Here is a 21527-nt window from a genome sequence, read left to right on the forward strand (position 1 = left end):
CATATTATCACTAAGCGAATATAACACACCACAGCAGATGCCTGGGATTCAGTGCTTGAATTCCTGTCAAGGCCCCGTAAAAGACAATGTGCAATGCTGAAAAACGCAGCCTACTGCCTAATGAGGCTACTTAGGTTTGCACAAATCCGGGGGCTCTATAAAGTTCGCTTAAGGGAAGAATTAGCATTCAGCCCCGCAGATCCGTACGGCTACAGGGAATTCATAGGTTTCTTAAAAATTTTTTGCAGTTGAAGCACAGGCTGAGCATGATTACCACAAGGATGACTTTTTCTGCAAGCTGCAAAGCTTTCCTCTACAGCCGTATGGCAGCGCTCGGAGTAATTCCAAGAAGTAGTTACTCCCTAAAAGTGAAATCTACGCCAAATTTGAGACATTCGTTAAGTACACAGCATTCAACAGAAGGCGCAAATCGAAATGACGTCCGTTCTTTCTTCAAAATACCACGGCCCACCAAAGCTCTTTTTCGCAGTGGCCTCTGCAGACGAAAGGGGGAAGCTCCTCGATGATCTCGTCCCAAGTCTCGACGAATAACCGGCGCACAGCGTTTCTTCCGGAATGTCTACCACTGCTCAGTGGTTTCAGAAGAAAGCCTGGGCAGAAAGCGCAGAGCAATTAGCACTGTTGCAGCGAACAACTGCATACATACATACATACATACATACATACATACATACATACATACATACATACATACATACATACATACATACATACATACATACATACATACATACATACATACATACATACATACATACATACATACATACATACATACATACATACATACATACATACATACATACATACATACATACATACATACATACATACATACATACATACATACATACATACATACATACATACATACATACATACATACATACATACATACATACATACATACATACATACATACATACATACACGCACGCACGCACGCACGCACACACACACACACACACACACACACACACACACACACACACACACACACACACACACACACACACACACATACATACATACATACATACATACATACATACATACATACATACATACATACATACATACATACATACATACATACATACATACATACATACATACATACATACATACATACATACATACATACGTACATACATACATACTTACATACATACATGCGACAAAAAACTCCACCCTCTTCAGGAGGGATGAAGTGACAGTGGTATATCTCTGCCACACCCACTTTCTCTCCCCCACTTCAACGAAAGCTCTTACTGGCATTGTCCGAAGTTTTGTCATGCCTTGTTTAACCATATCATCATCATAAGCCTGACAACGCCCACTGCAGGGCAAAGGCCTCTCCCATGTCTCTCCATTAACCCTGTCCTTTGCCAGCTGCGCCCACCGTACGCCCGCAAACTTATTAATCTGATCCGCCCACCTAACTTTCTGCCGTCCTCTGCTACGCTTACCTTCTCTTGGAATCATCCACTCCATTACACTTAAGGACCAGCGGTTATCGTCACTTCACATTACATGCCCTGCCCAAGTCCGTTTCATATGAACGCAAAGGAAACAATGACGAGAGAGCCACTCGACGGGCTATAGGTGACTATCACACTTATTAAGCATGTGAAGAGGGATTTTAGGCTCCCTGTTAAGCTCTCCGTTTTGATATGAAATAATTACAACAGCAATTTCAGTGAATCATATGCGGAGAAATTCGTTACGATGGGACACTCTTCAAAAACGCACGTACATATTCAGGTTCAAATCAAGTATTCCGTTTCAACCAGACCACATTTCAGCTAGAATGGTCACACTATCAAAGTAACAAAAATAAAATGCAGAGCGTATTTGCAGAAATGCCATTTTTCCCGAAAACAATAAATTAGTGGAGCAAGTTGCCCCCAGAAGCAGCCCCTACGATGACTAAAAAATGTTCCTGCCTCATTGCTGTGATAATTAGCATTTTTTGTGGGTTTCAAATTATCCTGCATTGCATTTTCTGTTTACCATGTCCGTTCTACCTTAAAATTTGTTGCACTGTTTATGCTGCAAACCCCCTCCCTCCCCGCAGTGGGAAACAAAAATGGTGATGCTCGATGATGTGATAAATAAATTAAATTAAATACACCACGCTGGCATCGGTTACCCATGTGGAAGTACCAAAGTATCTCAACAGATAGCCCAGAAGACATGGTAGCAGCATCATCAATATAAACAACAGTTACATAATTACAACTCTGCAAACCAGGAACGAATCCATTTCTCTGAAACTCTGTATTTCGTAAACCTAACCGATTCCTGCTTGAAAAAGTTCCCTTGAGACAGGAAGCGATAGCGCCTCTTGTCTCAAGTACTAAGCAGCATCTGGCCGAAACTGAAATTGTAGAAAGTTCTTTTACCTCATCCTTCAGCTTGTTTTTCTCTTCACTCCATTTTTCTTTCTATTTCTGCTGCTTTACATCCTCACCGCTCTTGTCTACCTCCTTGTTTATTATCTGCATCAGATATCCCACCTAAGCTGACGTGATTTCAGTGAATAGTGAAAGGTATATATCGGTCCGGCGGTAAATGCGAGATCTCGTCACCCAAGCAGTCAACACACAAAGTGGCACGGCAACAGTTATTCATTCTCCACCCGCCTGAAGTCATGGAGCTCAAAAAAAAAAAACTGAGAGCTACACAGCTTCGGCAGACGCAGCATTGACAGCCCGGCTATCGAAGCAGAGTGTTTTATTTCCTGCAGTTATGCGCGGACGGACGAAAGGACAAAATGCACGGACAACACAACGAGGCGGAAACTTAGGCTGTAAATTAATTCCTTCCTTAAATGCCTTCAGGCCTTGTGGTTCACTTTTTAACCATGCAGTGGAGCATTTCATGGAACCCCTACAGGCATTTTGGTCTTGAGGGCTACCGTAAGCCATCCACTACACGCCTCAGCAGCAGGCCATGCAGCCCGAAGACTTTTGTAATGAGGTGTATGTAGGGGGCAAACATGTTTCTCCCAAGAAAAAAAATTGGAAAAAGAAATTTAAATTTTTTTTATTCTTGGCCAGGAAATGACGCAGTAACTGTCTCACATATCTCGGTGGACACCTGAACCGCGCCGTAAGGGATAGGATAGGAAAACTTTTAATATCCAACAGTAAGAGGGTAGCCAGAGGGCTACCCGCCTAGACGACGGCCGAAAGGTCTTGACTCTCGGCGGCGGCTTCGGCCAGTCGAACGAGTTGTAACTGAGTCGCCGGGTCGGAGCTAAGGGAAGGGCTAGAGGTTGGAGTGAAAGAAGAAAGGAAGAAAGAGGTGCCGTAGCGGTGGTCTCCAGAATAATTTCGACCACCTACGGATCTTCACAGTGCACTGACATCGCACAGCACACGGGTGCCTTTCGCGTTTCGCCTCCATCGAAACGCGGCCGCCGCGGTCTGGTTCGAACCCGGGAACTCCGGATCAGTAGCCGAGTGCCCTAACCACTGAGCCACCGCGACGGGTCTCCCCAAGGACGCCTAACGTAATTTAAGTGCAGCGCGCTTGTCCGAGGACCACTTACCTTCCGTCAGACCTCAGAGTTCCCTGACGAATGCAGCCACGCTTCTGCCTGCGATGGGTCGAAGAGCGCAGCCTTGACTGCACTCAGGGACGCATCTGCGGTGCGTTGCTGGACGACGGCTGAGCTGCTCCAGCGGCCACGCGTTCCCCGCTGGTTGGCGCGCTACCGGCCTCTGGCGAGACGGGCGTGATGATGCACACGATCTGCAGCCGGCACAGTCGCTGGCCGGGCGCGGGGGCAGGGTCTGACGCCAACCGCAGTGAAGCTGCTTTCTGGTCCGGCCCCGTGTTGGCAGGGCAGGGCAAGACGGGAGAACGGATAAGTTCAAAAAAAAATAATAAAGCAAAAGGGGAGAAAAAGACAACAGGGCCAAAGACTTACACAACTGCAACTAACGCCGGGAAAAAAAGATATTCTATTCCTAAACAATACAGAGGGATTCAAAGACTTCCCAGGCTTGGCCAGGACCATAATTAGCAGTGGTGGACAGGGCCATAAAGAGCGAAGGGCCTAGCTCAAAGCATGCCGCATAACGAGACGAGGACTCCCTAGGCCACCTGAACCTCGACTCTGTCCCTCGAAAGCACGCAACGCTGCTAAGACAATCCCAAACGCACTCATTACCCAATGACTTGACCTTACGCTAAATACAACAGCCCCCCACAGTCCTGTCTTGTTTGTTCCTTGTCTTCTGTGTGCGTTTTATTCATGCTGCGAAACTTGTCTCCATTATGAACACCCCCCCCCCTACCCTCCACTGCCAAGTGTGTGGCTCCATATCCGCGCTGGCCCACACATACTGGAACTGCCCAAGAGCCAACTACACGAAGCATTGTTGTACAACAATATTACTTTATTTACGCTTGCGTAAATTACGGAATGCAGTGAGAGCTAGGTTAAATTTTTGTGATTTTTTCTAACTGCAGTGCACTGGACTGCACTCTCCTCTGGCGACAAATGAGATGAATATGATGTCAGAGTACTAAAGCCAACAGTCGGCGTTGTTACGTACACTTTCATCCCTTCCTCAATGCCTTCCGCCACGGTACGAAGCAGGCGTACCCCGAATGCGAGACTGCAACCACCCATTTACTTTGAGTACCGTAGACTACCCCCTTACGTAGGTCTGTTGACACACATCTGCTGTGGCCTCGGCAAAAAAAGAAAAAAAAAACGTTGGCAGTTTCACAACGCTTACGCTTGTTGCATAAACCACGAATTTCACCGAAAGCTAGTTGAATATTGTCATTATGATTTGAATATGCGCTCTTTTTCCCCTTAATTAGCCTTTTTTCTCGACTTTAAGGTCCAGTACTGTGGTCATAGAGACATAGCTCCTACACGAACGCGTGCCGAAATAGCTCAGTTGGGAGAGCGTTAGACTGAAGATCTAAAGGTCCCTGGTTCGATCCCGGGTTTCGGCACAGCTTTTTTTTTTACTTTTCTACACTGCCTGTGCAGTTCACGAATGTGGCGTGAGGCACATTCAGGGGGCGGTCACGTGGTCGGTACGATCCGACGCACGCGTCGCCATGGGGGAACGTCGCAGGTATAGCTCTCGCTGTAAAATTTGAAGAGCTTACTGCTCGGCCGCAGCCAAAGTAATAATAATAATTGGTTTTTGGGGAAACGAAATGGCGCAGTATCTGTCTCATATATCGTTGGACACCTGAACCGCGCCGTAAGGGAAGGGATAAAGGAGGGAGTGAAAGAAGAAAGGAAGAATAGGTGCCGTAGTGGAGGGCTCCGGAATAATTTCGACCACCTATAGGGATCTTTAACGTGCACTGACATCGCACAGCACACGGGTGCCTTAGTGTTTTTCCTCCATAAAAACGCAGCCGCCGCGGTCGGGTTCGAACCCGGTAACTCCGGATCAGCAGTCGAGCGCCCTAACCACTGAGCCACCGCGGCGGGTGCAGCCAAAGTAGTGGAGCTCGAAGAACGACAGAACTGAAAAAAATTGCGCTCATGTGGTTCCAACCCTCCTATCACTGCATGCACTTTAAGACTCAGTTGAATCACAAAACCATACCGCACCGTTTTTTTTTTTTCGTGAACATTCACTCCGTGACCAGCCCGAGTGGGACTTTTACAGACCAACCGGAAGTTCTTGGTTACTACTTCCCGCGACGACGGAGACACCGCTACCCGAGAGTCATCGTTATAGACAGAATGTTGGGGACATTAGTAATATAGCCTCTAAGTTAGAAACAAAGTTACCTGTGCTCACAAAGACAATTATCCCGCCTCATAACAGCGCTAATTTGAAAAGTGACTCCTTTCTTCTGGTTTCTATTATCTTTCAGTCATAAAATAACTACAATTTTACCTTCCCACTGATCAACATCGAAATTTTTTGAAAAAAGAAACATTCCCTTATGCTTTCCCTGGTTTAATTGACTGCTGGCTTCCTTCATATGTGCATCTGGGTTGAAGATATCGTGCGTGGTCCGCCCCCTGCCGCTGGCGGCACAGAACACGTTTCGTGTGCTGTGGTTCGTAACCATGCACCGTTTACGGGATGCTGCGTTCGGGAAGAACTTCTAGCGCTGCGCTAACACACTTTAGCAACCTCCCCCCCCCGTTAAACAGAGGCAACGGAAAATCATACTGTACCATGTGGGGCGGCTGGCCGTCGATGTTATCCACCAATGTCGTTTTGTACATCTCCAGCCTCCGCATGGCTGCCTCGTCAATAACACGACCAGTCTCGCTGTTGGCGTACCGCCAGATATGCTGGGACGCATACGCGTCATCCTTGGCACTCTTGTATAGGGGCGCGCCGCCCAGGAGCAAGCTGTCGTCGCTGGAAGAACGGGGAAGAGCGTCATCCACATCGTTGGCAGCACCGAAGAATTCGGTATGGCACCGTTCGGGATCGCTCCAGCTGACGCTCCTGGCGGTCCCTTTAAAGCTCCGTCCGCGGTCCTCCGACCGCAAGGACGGTAACGACGCCTCCGGAGGAGATTCCGCGCCGTCCGTGTACGAAGTCAGCATTATGTCGCTGGGACCAGGATCGACACACCTCACGCTCCTGGCGCTACCTATGAGCCCACGCCTGCATTCCTCGGGCTGCAAGGACGGGAACACCGGCTCCGGGGAAGATTCTGCGCCATCCGCGTACGTGGATAGCATGACTTCTCCAGGACTTAAGCGGCCCATATAGTTGCCGTCGTCTGCTGAAGCCGCTTCGAACAAAACGCTACGGTCTAGCGACAGCTCGTCGCTGCAAGCAACGAGCGACGGCTCCCGCACGACAAAGGGCCCTTGAAACCGATCCTCCGTGGAAGCAGACGCGACGCGTTCGTCGGCAGTGTCGCTGTCAGGGCCTTGCAGACGCGAGAGTTCCGCGTCACTCCGGAACCCCGGCGGTCGACGAGGCGTACCCATCTTCCTGCTGTCCGACGACTGGGAATCCGAAAAGCCCCAGCTGAGATTGACTGCCTGGTCACTGGCTCCTTTGGTAACTTGCGCGACGGTCTTCAAAGCCGAAGTAGCAACAAGTTCTCGCCGTCGCTGTGGCCTCAAATGGCTCCCTCTTCTCCAAGATACTTGAGTTTCATCGGAATCCGAGGGAAGGGCGAGGTCCCTCGAAGAGCGACTAGAAGAGGAAGACCCCGGAAGGGGTGCATCCGTTGCACCCGGAGGCGTACCGGGATTTTGCGTGGCTAGCGGGGAGTGAGCGCCGTGATGATAATGGCTGGCCCTACGGGCTCGGCTCATTCGCCTCCGGGCTGAGGTGCTTGACGATCTGCGACGGCCGTGCCGATCGGTGTGCGGCTGATACATGGTGCTCACGTTTACCAGAAGGGCCATCTCTTTCATGATCCTCGACATCCTGTCCAACGACTCGTGGACCCCCTCGAGGTCTGTCACGTCGGTGCGGGGGGACTCGTCGACGTCGTGATCGGCCTCCGGCTGCGAGCGTTCGCCGCCCATTGGCTCCCACCATTGTTGTGCCGGCGAGCGGGCGAGCGTAATATCGCGCAAGTCGTCAAGTGTACGTTCTCTACGCGGGTATCTCTTCTTGAAGACTTTGACTCTTTCCTTGAAGCCGATGGCCTCGACCCTGGCACGGGGGCTGTTTGGGAAAAAAAAAGAGAATGCGCGAGAGAACTGCTAAAGAAGTAATATGCACCTCTGCCCGATCTTTTTTTTTCATACTTGGAAGTTTTCATCAGTCTTATGAATAAATGAAAACTTCATTGGTCCACCGAGAAGGAGCCCCCAAATCCCCGGTCTCGGCACGCAGGCCTGAGACGTGGGTAGGGGATGCTCCGCAGACTGAGGACTAGTGAAGTTGCATATATAAGGCAGATGAGCAGAGCTCATTTACCTTAGCACTAAACATTGATGAAGTCTACGCTGTCAACTGTCACAGGCACACGATATCATTGCACAATGCATGAGTACGTTATGTGAGGGAATACAGCGCTAAAGAAACAAGGAAGCGACAACACTACAGAGCGTTACGAGCTCGGCTGTGTAGCGTCTATGCACTCTTGCCTCGTCCTCGTTTTTGAACGGTGCTTCCCACAACTAACATTGCGCACCAACTGGTTCGCCCAATGACAGCGTAACATGTCCAACGTTTCTGAACAAAGGTTTTGAATATTGAAAAACTGTTAGGCACTGTTATGAAAACATTGAACATAACGGTCCATTCTTCCAATGTGTAGCAAAATCTTTATTTTAGAGTTTTTCCATCGCTCGCATGGGGTAGTTAAGACTGCCACAGAAAGCCAATAGGGAGCGCTTTTGTCGATAGCAAAAACGTTAATAGCAAAAAAAAAATTCAAGCCTATCGACGGGAGATCTGAGGATATATTGATTGCTACAGTGAAATCTTGCGATATTGCCAAATATGCGTTCATAAACAGTTTCCCGTTCAAAAATGATTTTGTCCAGAATTATTGGGTGTGAGCATCCTTAACGCAATGACCGGAGTACTGATCTACCACAGACCATCTGCGTGTTACCATTTCCTTACCTGTTTAATCTGTTTTCTTTTTTTTTGCTGTGACCTGCCTATGAATCTATATGCTTAGTACATTAATGCCGAACTACATTCGAACAAATGAACATAAAAGATTTTCCGGGTAACCTTACCCTCACGGTTTTCGTGTTCCCCGTGCAACCACTGTTCTGAATACATCGCTCATACCTGCAATAGCTTTCGCAAGCAACAGTTTATGAAAATGGAACCTTCCGGCCTCGTACTTTTCTCCCTACATAATATCCTGACATTCAAAGCTTTAATTACAGGTTAAATAAAGCGAAAAGCAAAACAAAAAGAGCGAATGAAAGCGCCACACAACCTCGACCCCGTGGAAAAAGATCCCCTTTTGACTACAACGCCGTATAGATGGGGTCTGGAAGTACCGTAAAAACCAACACATAATTCCCGCTTTACTCCTTTTCCAACAGTTCAGTGAGTAAAATTGTTTGTCTGGTATTAAATGCGGCTTCCAACATTATTAGCTCTCGTCCGACACATTAAGAACGCCGTTTCGCCTTTTTCTATGGTTACACCGAACAACGATCATCATTGGGTCCTTAATAAGCACGAGAAATGTGCGCAGCGTTCCGTTTTAATGAGTTACGATGAAAGTGTCCACCGACCTTTGTCCGCTAAAACATATGGTGCCGTTTCCCGAAAGCTTTGTAAATAGTTCATGTGAATACACCAGAATTCCAGTGTAACAACTGCCAAAAGAAAGTGCTTTGACTGCCTACGGTACGTTTAAGGAAAAGGTAGGTGCCCAAGCTTCTACTCTCATAAACTGCACATTTCTCACATCAAAACTATTTCAGATATAGCACCTGTCTTACTGCACATTCCATTGCATCCTTTTTTTTTCGCTGGTTCTAAGTCCTGCATGTATATATATATATATATATATATATATATATATATATATATATATATATATATATATATATATATATATATATATATATATATATATATATATATATATATATATATACATATATATATATATATATATATATATATATATATATATATATATATATATATATATATATATATATATATATATATATATATATATATATATATATATATATATATATGTGTGTGTGTGTGTGTGTGTGTGTGTGTGTGTGTGTGTATGTGTGTGTGTGTATATATATGTAATAACGTGACAGTCTGTTGGCCTTGTCAATTAGGGGTGGGAGCCTCGTCAAGCTACTGAGTTTGTGGCTTTTTGCTCCTACCCTAGCATTTTTTTCTGTTCTTCAGGACAAAAAATGCTGAATAAAGTTGATTGATTGATTGATCTTTCTCTTAATTGAAGGGTTGTGTATACACTTCGTCTTACGGCATATCTCACAGAAAACTAATGATTATATCGAGACTATCTTCCAGGTTCTAGTAGATAACTTATCAGTAACTTGACTTCCTATCTACGGGCTCGTCTATGGAGTGCACGATAGACGCACCCGATGCAAAGTGCAGGCTCATATAGACATTCGTGCTTTTCACTGTTCAGGGAGTAGAAGCCCTAGAATGCATTCATGCACCGCGGCTTGTACACCAGATTATACGGAACCCTACTAAATCACATAATTTAAATACACGAGGAATGGCCACTTTGTGCGGCGCAAGCCAGCCTGGAGGCTTGCATACCTATCTTGGCTCCTGGACCTACGCAGCAGGCCTCCAGGAGACGAAGAAAAAGGAGAGTTCTGGCGCACTGATCCAGTAGCTGAGAACTCGGACAAAGACTGAAAAAAGAAATAGTGGATGTATATAGTTACAGTCACGTTGACAAAACGTCGAGAAGTATGGGTGCATGGTTAACATTTAAAGGGCTATAGACGCCTAATTTTATTGCGCGTTTTCTTCTATCAAACGATGCGTTAGACATTATAATACATGGATTACCGGTTGCTATTTGCCTACAACCGCTAAATAACATATAATTGAATTTCTTCTCTCACGCTGTGTCGGTTTTGGTTTTGTCGACAAAACAACGACTGTGACGTCAAGTTTAGGTTTTGCTCGCGTGATCCACTAGAAAAATTGTAACATAATCGCTGATTTGTAGTTTTAATTCACAACATTTAATCCAGCCTCTTCCAGGACCTGGAATGACAAAAAATGACCTGTCCGCGAACTGTTCCGGCGTGCCTCAGGGGTCAGTTCTTGGGCCCCTCCTTTTTCTCATCTATATAAATGACTTACCGGCTAACATTTCTTCAATTAATCTTTTTGCCGATGATTGTGTTATTTACCGCGAAATTAAAGATGGTAATGATGTCTCTTGTCTTCAATCCGATATTAACAAGGTTCTTGACTGGTGTTTTACTTGGAACATGCAACTAAACATTAATAAGTGTAAACATGTACGCATTTATCGTCTCTCTAATGCCCCTTCTTCTTATCACATTAACAACGTGTCTCTCGAAACCGTGTCATGTTATAAATATCTGGGTGTTTACGTTTCTTGTAACCTGTCTTGGAAAACTCACGTTGAATACATAATAAATAACGCTGATCGCATGCTTGGGTACCTTCGCAGAAATTTCTCACGTTCATCTACTTCAATAAAATTATTGCTTTCTAAAACATTGGTTCGGTCCAAGTTAGAATATGCTGCATCTGTCTGGAGCCCTGGCATCGATTCACTCGTTTCAGATTTGGAAGCTGTACAGAACCGCGCATGCCGTTTCATTCTTCCTAATTATCACCGAACAAGCAGTGTAACCGCCATGAAATCAAGTTTGTCCCTACCACTTCTTTCCCACCGCAGATCAATAGCCTCATTGTGTCTCTTTCATAAAATTTACCACAACAGCTTTCTCAATCCTAAGTTACTGTCTAGACCATGTTACATATCAGCACGCGTTGATCACCGTCATAAAGTTGGAATCCCATCTTGTCACACCAAATGTTTTCATGACTCATTCATACCCCGAACTTGTGTCAGCTGGAATCACCTTCCCCACGACATCGCAGGTATTTCCGATAACAATGCATTTCGTAAAGTCCTTAATGTTTCTTTCTGAGTATGTGTCCTTTATTACTGTATAAAAATTGCCTTTTTACCGTCTACACACTGCTTTAATATATCCCCATTGCATTCTAATCTTATTGCCTTCCTGTGTTTTCACTTTTTATGTATTCCTGGTTTATTTTTGTTTTCCCTCCTTGTTGTTGCTGTTTAGGCTGAATTTTTATGTATTCCCACTCCCCTCTGTAATGCCTTCGGGCCCTAAGGGTACAATAAATAAATAAATAAATAAATAAATATTACTTTTTCTAGTGTATCACATGACCAAAACATCAACTTCCTTCCAGGACCTGGAATGACAAAAAATGACCTGTCCGCGATTATATTACTTTTTCTAGTGTATCACATGACCAAAACATCAACTTGACGTCACAGTCGTCCTTTGGTCGATGAAACCGAAACAGCGTCAAGAATAAATTCAATTATAAATTATTTAGCGGTCGTACACGAATACCACAGGGTGCGTCATGTATACGAATGTCTAACGTATCGTTTGAAAAAAGAAAACACGCGAGCAAGAATTTGGTGCCTATAGTCCTTTATGAAAAAGACAGTGTATGCAACAAAACATGATGATAGAATCCGCGGGCGAGAACAGTCTTCCAGTAAAGCAGCGCTCAATCAAAGTAAACTTTATCTGTTGCTGCCAACGCAATGCACCAAAAACATGGAGCGCGAATGATGTTTCCATGATATCAGTTCAAAGATTCAGTTTTTCCTATAGTTCGTTACAACCATAAAAATCCGGATGGACAGGGTTTTCGAGTAAGTTTGGTGATGACCATGCTTTCTTCCTTGGAGATAGCTGACTCCAGCTGATTCCATAACCACGCAATGCCCGTCCTCGCGACCGCCCACCCTCCGGACGGACCACTTATACATAATTCGCATGATCAACTCGGCAGTTTCCCGATATAACAAAATATTCCTGTAACGAAGACGATGCACTTTATTTCGCTTACTCCAGCGGAAGTACAACATGTATCTAAACATTATTCGCGGTAAAATGGCTCTGAAAAGTGTCATGAAGACTTGTGACGCATACACCAAACAGCACCCTTGTCTTCAGTGCACACTTAAAACAGAAGGTTTCAAGATAGACTGCAATTACGGCCATACTAGAGGGTCCGAGGAAGGTCGGAGGAGTAGACTATATAATCGGATTAGACATGCGCGCGGCTTTTCTCCCTACGCTTGCCAGGTGCTTACCCTCGTGCGAATCCACCTTAACATAACCAGCGAGAGACATTGCTTGCAAGCTGTCGGCTGATAGCTGAGTCTAAGCTGACAGCCGGAAACTAACAATAATAACCGATTAGAAGAATGAATAGGGAAAAGAGCAGTCAGAAAATACAACACCAGACGCATTCTGCCGCAACCTGAGTGACCCGGGCGTTTAGGCTGTCATATCACGAGTCATGGCTTTGTCTAAAGAAGAGTTCGAACTCTGCGCAGGCATTGCGCATGCAAAAGCTCACCCTTGACGAAACTGGCGACTGCGGCGACTGCAAAGACTGTGGCGTTGACGGAGAGACTATCGATGGTGGTGACAGTGGCGAACTGCAACTGGACATCGGCGGCGTTTTAAATCCTTCACAGGGTTCGGCATCGCTGAGCGCTTCCTCTGGTAAGCTCTCGCTGTCCGCCATAGGAGGGGCATTGCGGGAGGCGTCGAAGGAGGAGCGCTGGCTCAGCGGAGCAGCGCCCGGACCGGCGCACTGGTCGGTGAACAGCACCACCTGCTCCAGCTGCTCCAAGTTGCGCAGCCGGTAGGTGAAGGCGGCGCCATGCTGGCCGGCGAGGATGTCGCGCTTCAGCCGCTCCCAGTCCTCCTGGATCTGCTTCGCGTCCTGCCGCGCCTCGCGTCGCACGAGCGTCGGCGGAGTTGGCGAATGGGCCGGATCGAGTCTGGCGGACACCGTCAGTGGAGTTTCAAAACATGGCGTTCACTTAGTTACGAAAACGATTGTTGAAGCGAAAAGCTTTTTTATGGAGGAAAAACGCTAAGGCGCCCGTGTGCTGTGCGATGTCCGCGCATGTTAATGATCCCCAAGTGGTCGAAATTATTCCGGAGCCCTCCACTACGGCACCTCTTTCTCCCTTTATTCTTTCACTCCCTCCTTTATCCCTTCCCTTATGGCGCGGTTCAGGTGTCCGCCGATATATGAGACAGATACTGCGCCATTTCCTTTCCCAAAAACCAATTATTATTATTATTAAGCGAAAAGCTTCATACGCTAGGTAAAAGCAGTCTTCGCGTAGGCAGCACAACCCTGAACGACCTTCACCCAACCAAGGATAGCCGCGTATAACCATGTGTGGTACAGTTGTGGTGTCGACCCCTCGACCCATCACCTTTAGCTGACCTTTGACCTTTGAGGTGACCTTTGACCTTAAGAACATCCGTTGGGGTGATGTGAAGCCACGTGATGATATCCGATGGGGGTGTCGTAAGACCATGTGATACCACGTCAAAGCCACGTGGTCGTGTAGGTACATATAGAACAGTTGCCGCGAGCGTGTAGCGGAGCTGCCATGGTCAAGCCTCAGACGCTTAGCAAGCGTGCTTGCTTTTCGTTGAATTCAGGCTTAGCCAAGTTAAGCCACTGCCATTTTTTATTTCAAGAGGCGATCACACGTACGGTGATACGATCGTTTCGGCATCAGTTGTGACGGGGGTCATTTCGGGTACAGAAATTATCTCGAAAGACCCATTGACAATTTTATATTGGGTGACGTTATAATTATTGAGTCACATTGCCATATTAATATAGCAGACGACTCTGGGTCATTATAATGCGATCAATAGTAACTGACTGATGGTGGCACCACTGACGACAGACACTTGATAACGACGGCATTCCTGCCAAATAAGCGAGCTCCGCACAACAAAGTGATTCTGTTAAACTCCAAGCGAGGCTAAGTGACAACTATAAAGTTCAACCGCGCCACTACCCCCGTACCTTTCCTTCTGTCCACCAAGCTGATTCCCTGCCATGCCAACAAAATGATGCGTAACATGACAATAAATGCATCACATGATTACAACATGGGAGGATGATGCTACAGATGGCACCACTCCATAGCTGCCCTCTGTGTAGGCGGGGGCAAAGGAGCCGTAGATCTGGTGGTCCATAAGGTCGCTTGGGGGTCCCATGGCGCACCTTTTTGCAGTCACAGACACACTTGTTGCCATCACATACTGCTTTATTCTCCATAAAAATGGGTTAACCTAATCAGTTACCCTAATTAACCAAGCATTCATGTAATGTAATTCGCCTATTGCACAGTGTGAGCTGCTCGTACTGGGCTTTCACTTATACCACCGAACGAACGTTGTTCTTAACTAGCCTCTCGACCAATGAGGACTTTCCAGTCACACCGACGGCGGGTCTTCCACCAAATAGGACCTTTAGCGGTATCACGTTAAAATCTGGGACTTCCTTTATATATAAAGGGAGCTTGGCACCAATGCCGGTACACGATAGCGCAGGGCACATATTTACTCTAGACGTGACAAGTGAAATATGATGTTCCTTGGGACAGTCAAAAACATCCCTGCCCATAGCCATACAACTAAATACGAACTCTGGACATCCAGGGCACAGAAGGTCCCTCGGCAAGAGAACGCAGCGGCACGAGAGGAGGATGGCTTGCGGACGCTAAGCGTGTGGCACCACGCTCCCTAATAGATTTTTTCCTCCATGAGTCTACAGCAAGGAGGTAAGTCTACATTCAATTTGCCGCGCTGGTCCGCGGATGTGCGTGCGCAGCGGCGACAGATACCACAACACACAATCACGTGGTGTGACCATGTGGGGGACAGACTCTCTTCTTTTTATTTCTGATGACTAGATTCCAAGGTCATCGCCGGGCACTCCCACCAGAATTTTTTTTCTCTATTCGGAGGACCAAGAGGACTCCTTCTGAAGTAGGTGTAGCACCGCGCATGGGCCCTACAGCTACTATTCTGGGGATAAAACTAATTTTAATGTATATTTTTTTATTTTTAACAAGTATTCTCAATTCATGCTACCTGCATGATTTGGAAACAATCATTTAATTAGCCTTTAAACCCATGAAAATAAAGCACTACAAAGAATCACATAAATTTTGTTGTAGATTTTTCTGCAAATGTATTTCTCATGCTCTGATGACAATACGCAAAATCCGAAAACTTGGCAGCTGGAGCGCAAGTTTTTAGCATATGGTGCCTTTCACCACGCTTTCATACTAACAAGTAGGACATGATGTTGGCTAGTTTGTGTCATTCTCAAGACATGGCAATGTTGCACGAAAAGACACATGCAAGACAGGGTACAGGACGAGCACAACTCCTTGAGTGTGTTGTGCATGTTTTATCGTGTAACGTGACCATGTCTAAAGAACATACTTGTCGATTTTTCCCAATATTTGGATGGTGTTTTTTATGTACCTGTATTTCATTCTCTCTCCTTCACTATTACAGCTAAAAGCTCACAGGAAGCACACAATGAAATGAACACATCTGGTATCGAACTGATAGGGAGTGCATAAACATTAATAGTCACAGTCATCTATATCCATTACCTGTGGAAACAAAGAAAGCTGCTTGGGTTACCTAGATTACAAAAATCTTAGCAGGTGCACCCAACCCTCCCGAATCAGACAGAACATGTACTCAAGCACCTTTGCGATCATCAATCTTTATACTTCACATTTATCCACTGACGAGACTTGGTGGCTATGGCATGTGGCTGCCGAGCCTAATATTACAAGATCGAATCACAACCGTGCGTGGCAGCAGCACATCAATGGAAGCAAAATGTGAAAGCTCCCATGGTGTGTGATGTCTGCGCATATCAATGAACACCAGGTCGTCAAAATTAATTCGGAGCCCTCCACTATGGCATCTCTCATAGCAGCTTTGATACGTTAAACCCCATATGAACTGCACCAATATTTGATTCATTCCAAAGACAGCTGCATTCTCTGCTCAAATGGTTGCAGTTACAGTGTATTTAATGCATCATATAAAATATAGAGGGACATGACTTAGAATTGGAAGCAATTAAGCTGATCTAAGAACAGATTTAGCATGTCCCCTCCGTCAAATGAAACAATTCATCAGTAGGCACATAGATCGGAGACACACACATGAGCAGGGAACAGAGCCCACCGCATTATTAAGCAGTACTTATGCATGACTTAACCAACAAAGCATTTTGTGTACCTCCAAGACAGTACCGCTGGTACGGTCGTACACATACACACCATGAAGCCTTAACATATGAACCTTAATTCCAACTGCAACAGGACCGAAAACAGTCAGAGCAATAGAGTATGCGCCATTCACTTCTGCTTATGTGCTTACTCCTGAGAAGAAAATCAAAAGCCTACCTCAACCTCTCTTCAGGCCAAGTTTTCTACCTTAACCAACAAAGCTATGGCTTGTATTTATCGCTCTGAGTGTTATATCACAGAAATCGAGCATTAAGGAATAAAACATAAAACCGACTACATATACTGGGTCACTGGTCAACTTCAAAGCAAGACAGGGTCTTTTACTTTTCGTCAAGGTTATACATGCCATACAGGGATAAGGAGGAAACTGGAAACATACCATTGTGATACATTTTACCACTAATCTGTATTTTTTAGCATGCAGACAATAGCCAAAATGCGTACCTGATGGTTAGCAGAACAATTTGTCGACACAGTTCCTTTTCAAATTTGTGTAAAAGTGGGCAAATGTTGAAAGGGTTGCTCCTTGATTCTTGCTTCACATCTGGTTCCATGCCATTCCGTATCAACAGATGCCTGGTACGTAAAAACACTTTTAATTGCTTCCCAGTTATGGTACAGTTGAAAATTCTATGAGAACTGATTACTGTTCACGTCAGTATTATATGAGAATCAAGCAAAAGCAATCAATATTCGACAGCCCAAAGGAACTGTAATGTAATTCAAACAAACAACAAGACATGCCTGTTTCATCAAGTATACGTCAATATCATGAGTGGCAATATCTGACCTTCCTTACCGAGTTTCCAGCAAAATAATCTTGAAATTTTCTGAGAACTTTTTGAGGCTGCTAAAAGGAACTTGCACACAACATGCAACATAAATATCGTCAATCAGCGCTCCTTGTTACTGTGCACTGCAACACACTTTGTACATAACAAAGGTTTTGGTACAGAGCTTCCTTGCATTACAATACAATTCACAATTCTTGAATAGTTAGAAGCCAAACAGCAGCCTTTGGCTATTCCAAGGAACTTTAACACATTAGTGCACCACTGCATGGCACAGAACAGCTAACCAGCTGTCCTACCCATCACATGACACTATATGAGATGCACAAGTTCTGCACCATGCATCTCGATACAGTGCTGTTGACAACAACAGCTATGTTTGCAGCCGGTTGTAGCTGCTAAATTCAACCAGAACAGAGATTCACTTTGTGTTCACAGCTACCCTTCCTACGTATAATATACACCTGTTGGTATGAAAGTGTTACACAATTCTGAGACAACAGTGATGGCTGCAAAATGCATTGTTTGGTCAGCTGGCATATCACATGAACACTTATCTGCAAGAATGGCATACAAGAACAATGTGAGCACTGCCAAATGATGTGCAGTAGCATAAAGCTTAATATACAACCTTACTTGAAGGAATTAACTATGCTTGTACTGACAAACTATTATCTCTATAGCATTTGTGACAATAAACATACGCCCAGAGCTTAGTCCAAAGCTATATATATCTCCCGTTTCACTATAATCCCATAAATAAAGACATGAAATAGCGTTCAGCCGTTTTTCCTGCATTCAAGCCATGCTACCATGATAAATGTCCTGTACCGCCGTCAGCACACTTAACATGAAAGATCAATTGCACGTCCTGCACTGATATTACAGTCCCTCAGAGCTGGGCACCGAGTATAAAACCATGCTGCATGGTGTGTTTGCGGCGGTTGGGGACAGCTCGTGCCCTTCTTCCACCCAAATATTGTCTCAGACCCAGCGTCCGACGCCCAGATGCGTTAATGTCAGTGGAAAACACACGCGCGAGTGTTCGTGTTAAGCGTGCTGATGGAGGTACCTGCTTTCTTTCATTGCACTTCTAAATAACACCCCAAATGAGAGGGATAAATATGTGGCTAGCTTGAAGCTAGCAGCCTTTCGTGACTTGGCACAAATCTCAAATTGCAGATTGCAATATAGTAATGCAGCACTGCCATTCAATCCTATGCAAGCCTCAAGTACCATTTGCAATCTGCTAGTAGAAGGCTTGGCAGGTTAGACATGCCGTAACAGTTGCTGGGTACAAACTCTGGCCCCTTACTTTTGAAAAACAGTGCCGCTTAAAGCAGTTCACACAGCCATGAATATATCTAACCCTGTTGTTCCCTCAACAAACCACATCACACTATTTCATACGGGCTACAAGGCTAGTAAACCAAAGTGGCACGCAGTATTGCGCATCACACGACCACAAAAGTGGTTCCCAAAAATACCACACTCAGCACACCATACCGATGTTTTTTTTCTTTTCTGCGCCTTGAGGTGCTACGTACTGTTCCAAAATTGCTTTAAGGATTGCGAAACAGTAAACACCTTTTACTGGCATGGTGCACACTGCAAAACAGTAAACACCTTGAGCTGGTATGGCGCACATTGCACAAAAGAAAGTTCGCAAACATACCGTACGAATCAACACATTGCACTTACTGCAATAACACAACCTATCATCGAACGCCCAGCAAAACACCACGCATCGCTAAACAACGACGCCGATCAACACGACGATATAGTTTGACGTCGCTAAGGTTTCGCACGAAACAAAGCCGAAGTTTGAGCAATGATAATACACCAGATACGTTGAACTCGCTGCTAGAACCTTCCGCACTCCTCAAGAACACCTCCACAGGCAGACAGCGAACTTCGAGCAGCAGATGAGGTACAAAATGTTCCGGACTTCGTGCGTTACTTCGAGGCCGAACGAAGCGCCGATGACGACGTGCCACGAGGAACCGTGGCGTCTGTCCATCGTCTGCTTGATGCGCTTGGCGGCTTTCTCGTGGCTGTCGGGGTATTTCTTGCAAGCCGCCGTGCACACAGAGAGGCTGTCGCGAAGGAGCGGGCCGCTCATCTCCGTATACTGAAGCACCAGTTCCTCTTCCATGGCAACCCGTACATCCGCGAATGCATCGAAAGGCACGACATCGACGACCATTACCACACCGGGTACGCTGCGACAGCGACGTGCCGGGAGGCAAGCAGCCTCTTTCAAACCGCTAAATTCATTTCAGGCTCGTCGATACACTCGCAAATTCCTAGCATAGCTGCGAAAACAAGCGCAACAATTCCGCGCCACTACACATCACGTCAACACCAACAACAGACGATTGTATAAACCTCGACTATGAGAAGAGCACGGACAACTTTAGAGGAGATCCAAACCGAAACCTCGCCTCTTGCCACGCCAACATTGCACTTTCGTCGCTAAGCAGCCAGTTACAAAAGTGATAACCAACTAATCTCTTTTAAAACAAACTCTGCTAACTACTACCTCAATGTAATCCAAGTGTACCTTGCTTCATTAAAACATCTTGTCTTATTCCTTCACTTTGCACAATGCTTTCTTTCCAAGGAAACATCAACGGCACAGATCAAGCACTTCCTTCCGTCACTAAGACATAATTCAATGCACATACCTAACGTGAAAGGTATTTTCATGACCTCGAATCAGATTGGTACTGCTTCCCAGTTCGTCGCCCTGCGATGGCCATCTTCTGTTTTGAAAACACAGGCGCTAACCTCGCGCAGCTGTTACCATCACTGCAACTTCCGCAGAAATAATCGCCATTTGAAGGGGCACTGTCACTGTGTGAACTTTATTTGAAAGTTAAGCGTAAGCTGAAGCGTTGTGAAATATTACTGCGTATATAATACGCGATTCGCAAAAACGTCGTCTTTCCACAAGACGCCCAGAAGAAGAAGAAAATAAGTGAATGAATGCTAAACAAAGGCCCGTTTCACGCGCCTTCTCCTCCTCAAGCACGCATGAAGGCAATTTACGCAGTTTGCGAACCAGTTTTAGAGAATGCTTGTCTGTAGCTAATGAACCGTTTCATTTTTCGGTAAATTCGCACTCGTGCCTCCTATCGCCTCGATAATTGTTATGCTGGCTACGCTTTATTTACAAAATGCTTGCATATAATGGGGTAGTCAGTTTGTGGTACATTTTGTTTTCCGGTAATCGCATTTTCTTCTTCTGCTTTCCATGAATAAAAACCCACTGCCGAACTCGTTGGACATGCATTTAAATAAAAAACAACGCACTTATTTTACAACGCATGTTACGGCAAAAAAGTTTTTTTTTTCTGCCATCTGTTGGACAGCCCACAAAACGTTCTAAACTATTTTGGAAAAAAGCTTTTGTGTTTAAGCGACAGATGGCGTCACCTATTTGTAAGCAAAGAAATAGCACTGGCTCAACGCATGCACTGCTACAGAAATGAAACTGAAACCATACATTTATTTTTGATCTATCTCAAACCTTTTCTTCTTTTGCTGGTACAAAGCTGGACATTCCAGACGCTTAGAGAAGCAAGAGACGCTCAAGCACTTCTATAATTTGACAATTCAGTTATGAAATCGCATCCATAAGTTCTTGGTGCGGTTGTGTCAACTTGACAGCGGGCTGCGATCAGTTTCGAGATGTGAATGCGCAATCAGTCCGACACGCAGTCCGTGGCGTGTAATCGTTCTTACATAGAAATTGAAATCGTTGAATGGCTAAGGCACTCTTTAACTGATGATTCCATGCTGTACGCCAAGCTGCGTACCAGCATTAGCAAGAGCAAGGTTTTCTGGAAACTTGCAGGGTGTTAGGTTTCAGTTTCGGTTTTGCACCGG

At 45.4% G+C, this 21527-nt stretch overlaps 1 protein-coding gene and 1 non-coding gene across 4 annotated transcripts; one reads left to right on the forward strand and one right to left on the reverse strand.

The window, feature by feature from the left end:
- Window positions 1-3582: 3582 nt before the first annotated feature.
- LOC144108849 (uncharacterized) lies at window positions 3583-20486 on the reverse strand. 3 transcript variants are annotated; one of them, XM_077642070.1, is made up of 6 exons: window positions 20324-20486; window positions 17290-17421; window positions 13101-13530; window positions 10236-10333; window positions 6197-7661; window positions 3583-3845 (listed from the first exon to the last, which is right to left on the reverse strand). In XM_077642070.1, the coding sequence occupies exons 2-6, from the start codon at window positions 17397-17399 to the stop codon at window positions 3591-3593; spliced, it is 2358 nt and encodes a 785-aa protein (XP_077498196.1). In that variant the 5' UTR covers window positions 17400-17421; window positions 20324-20486; the 3' UTR covers window positions 3583-3590. The 3 variants fall into 3 exon arrangements, with proteins under 3 accessions (XP_077498196.1, XP_077498195.1, XP_077498197.1); XM_077642069.1 differs by lacking the exon at window positions 20324-20486 and having other exon boundaries at window positions 17290-20067; XM_077642071.1 differs by lacking the exon at window positions 20324-20486 and having other exon boundaries at window positions 3583-3849; window positions 17290-20066.
- TRNAF-GAA (transfer RNA phenylalanine (anticodon GAA)) lies at window positions 4929-5001 on the forward strand. The gene has a single exon. It is a non-coding gene; the product is annotated as a tRNA-Phe (tRNA).
- Window positions 20487-21527: the final 1041 nt, after the last annotated feature.

This window comes from Amblyomma americanum, chromosome 10, assembly GCF_052857255.1.
Source record: "Amblyomma americanum isolate KBUSLIRL-KWMA chromosome 10, ASM5285725v1, whole genome shotgun sequence".
Lineage (NCBI taxonomy): Eukaryota > Metazoa > Arthropoda > Arachnida > Ixodida > Ixodidae > Amblyomma > Amblyomma americanum.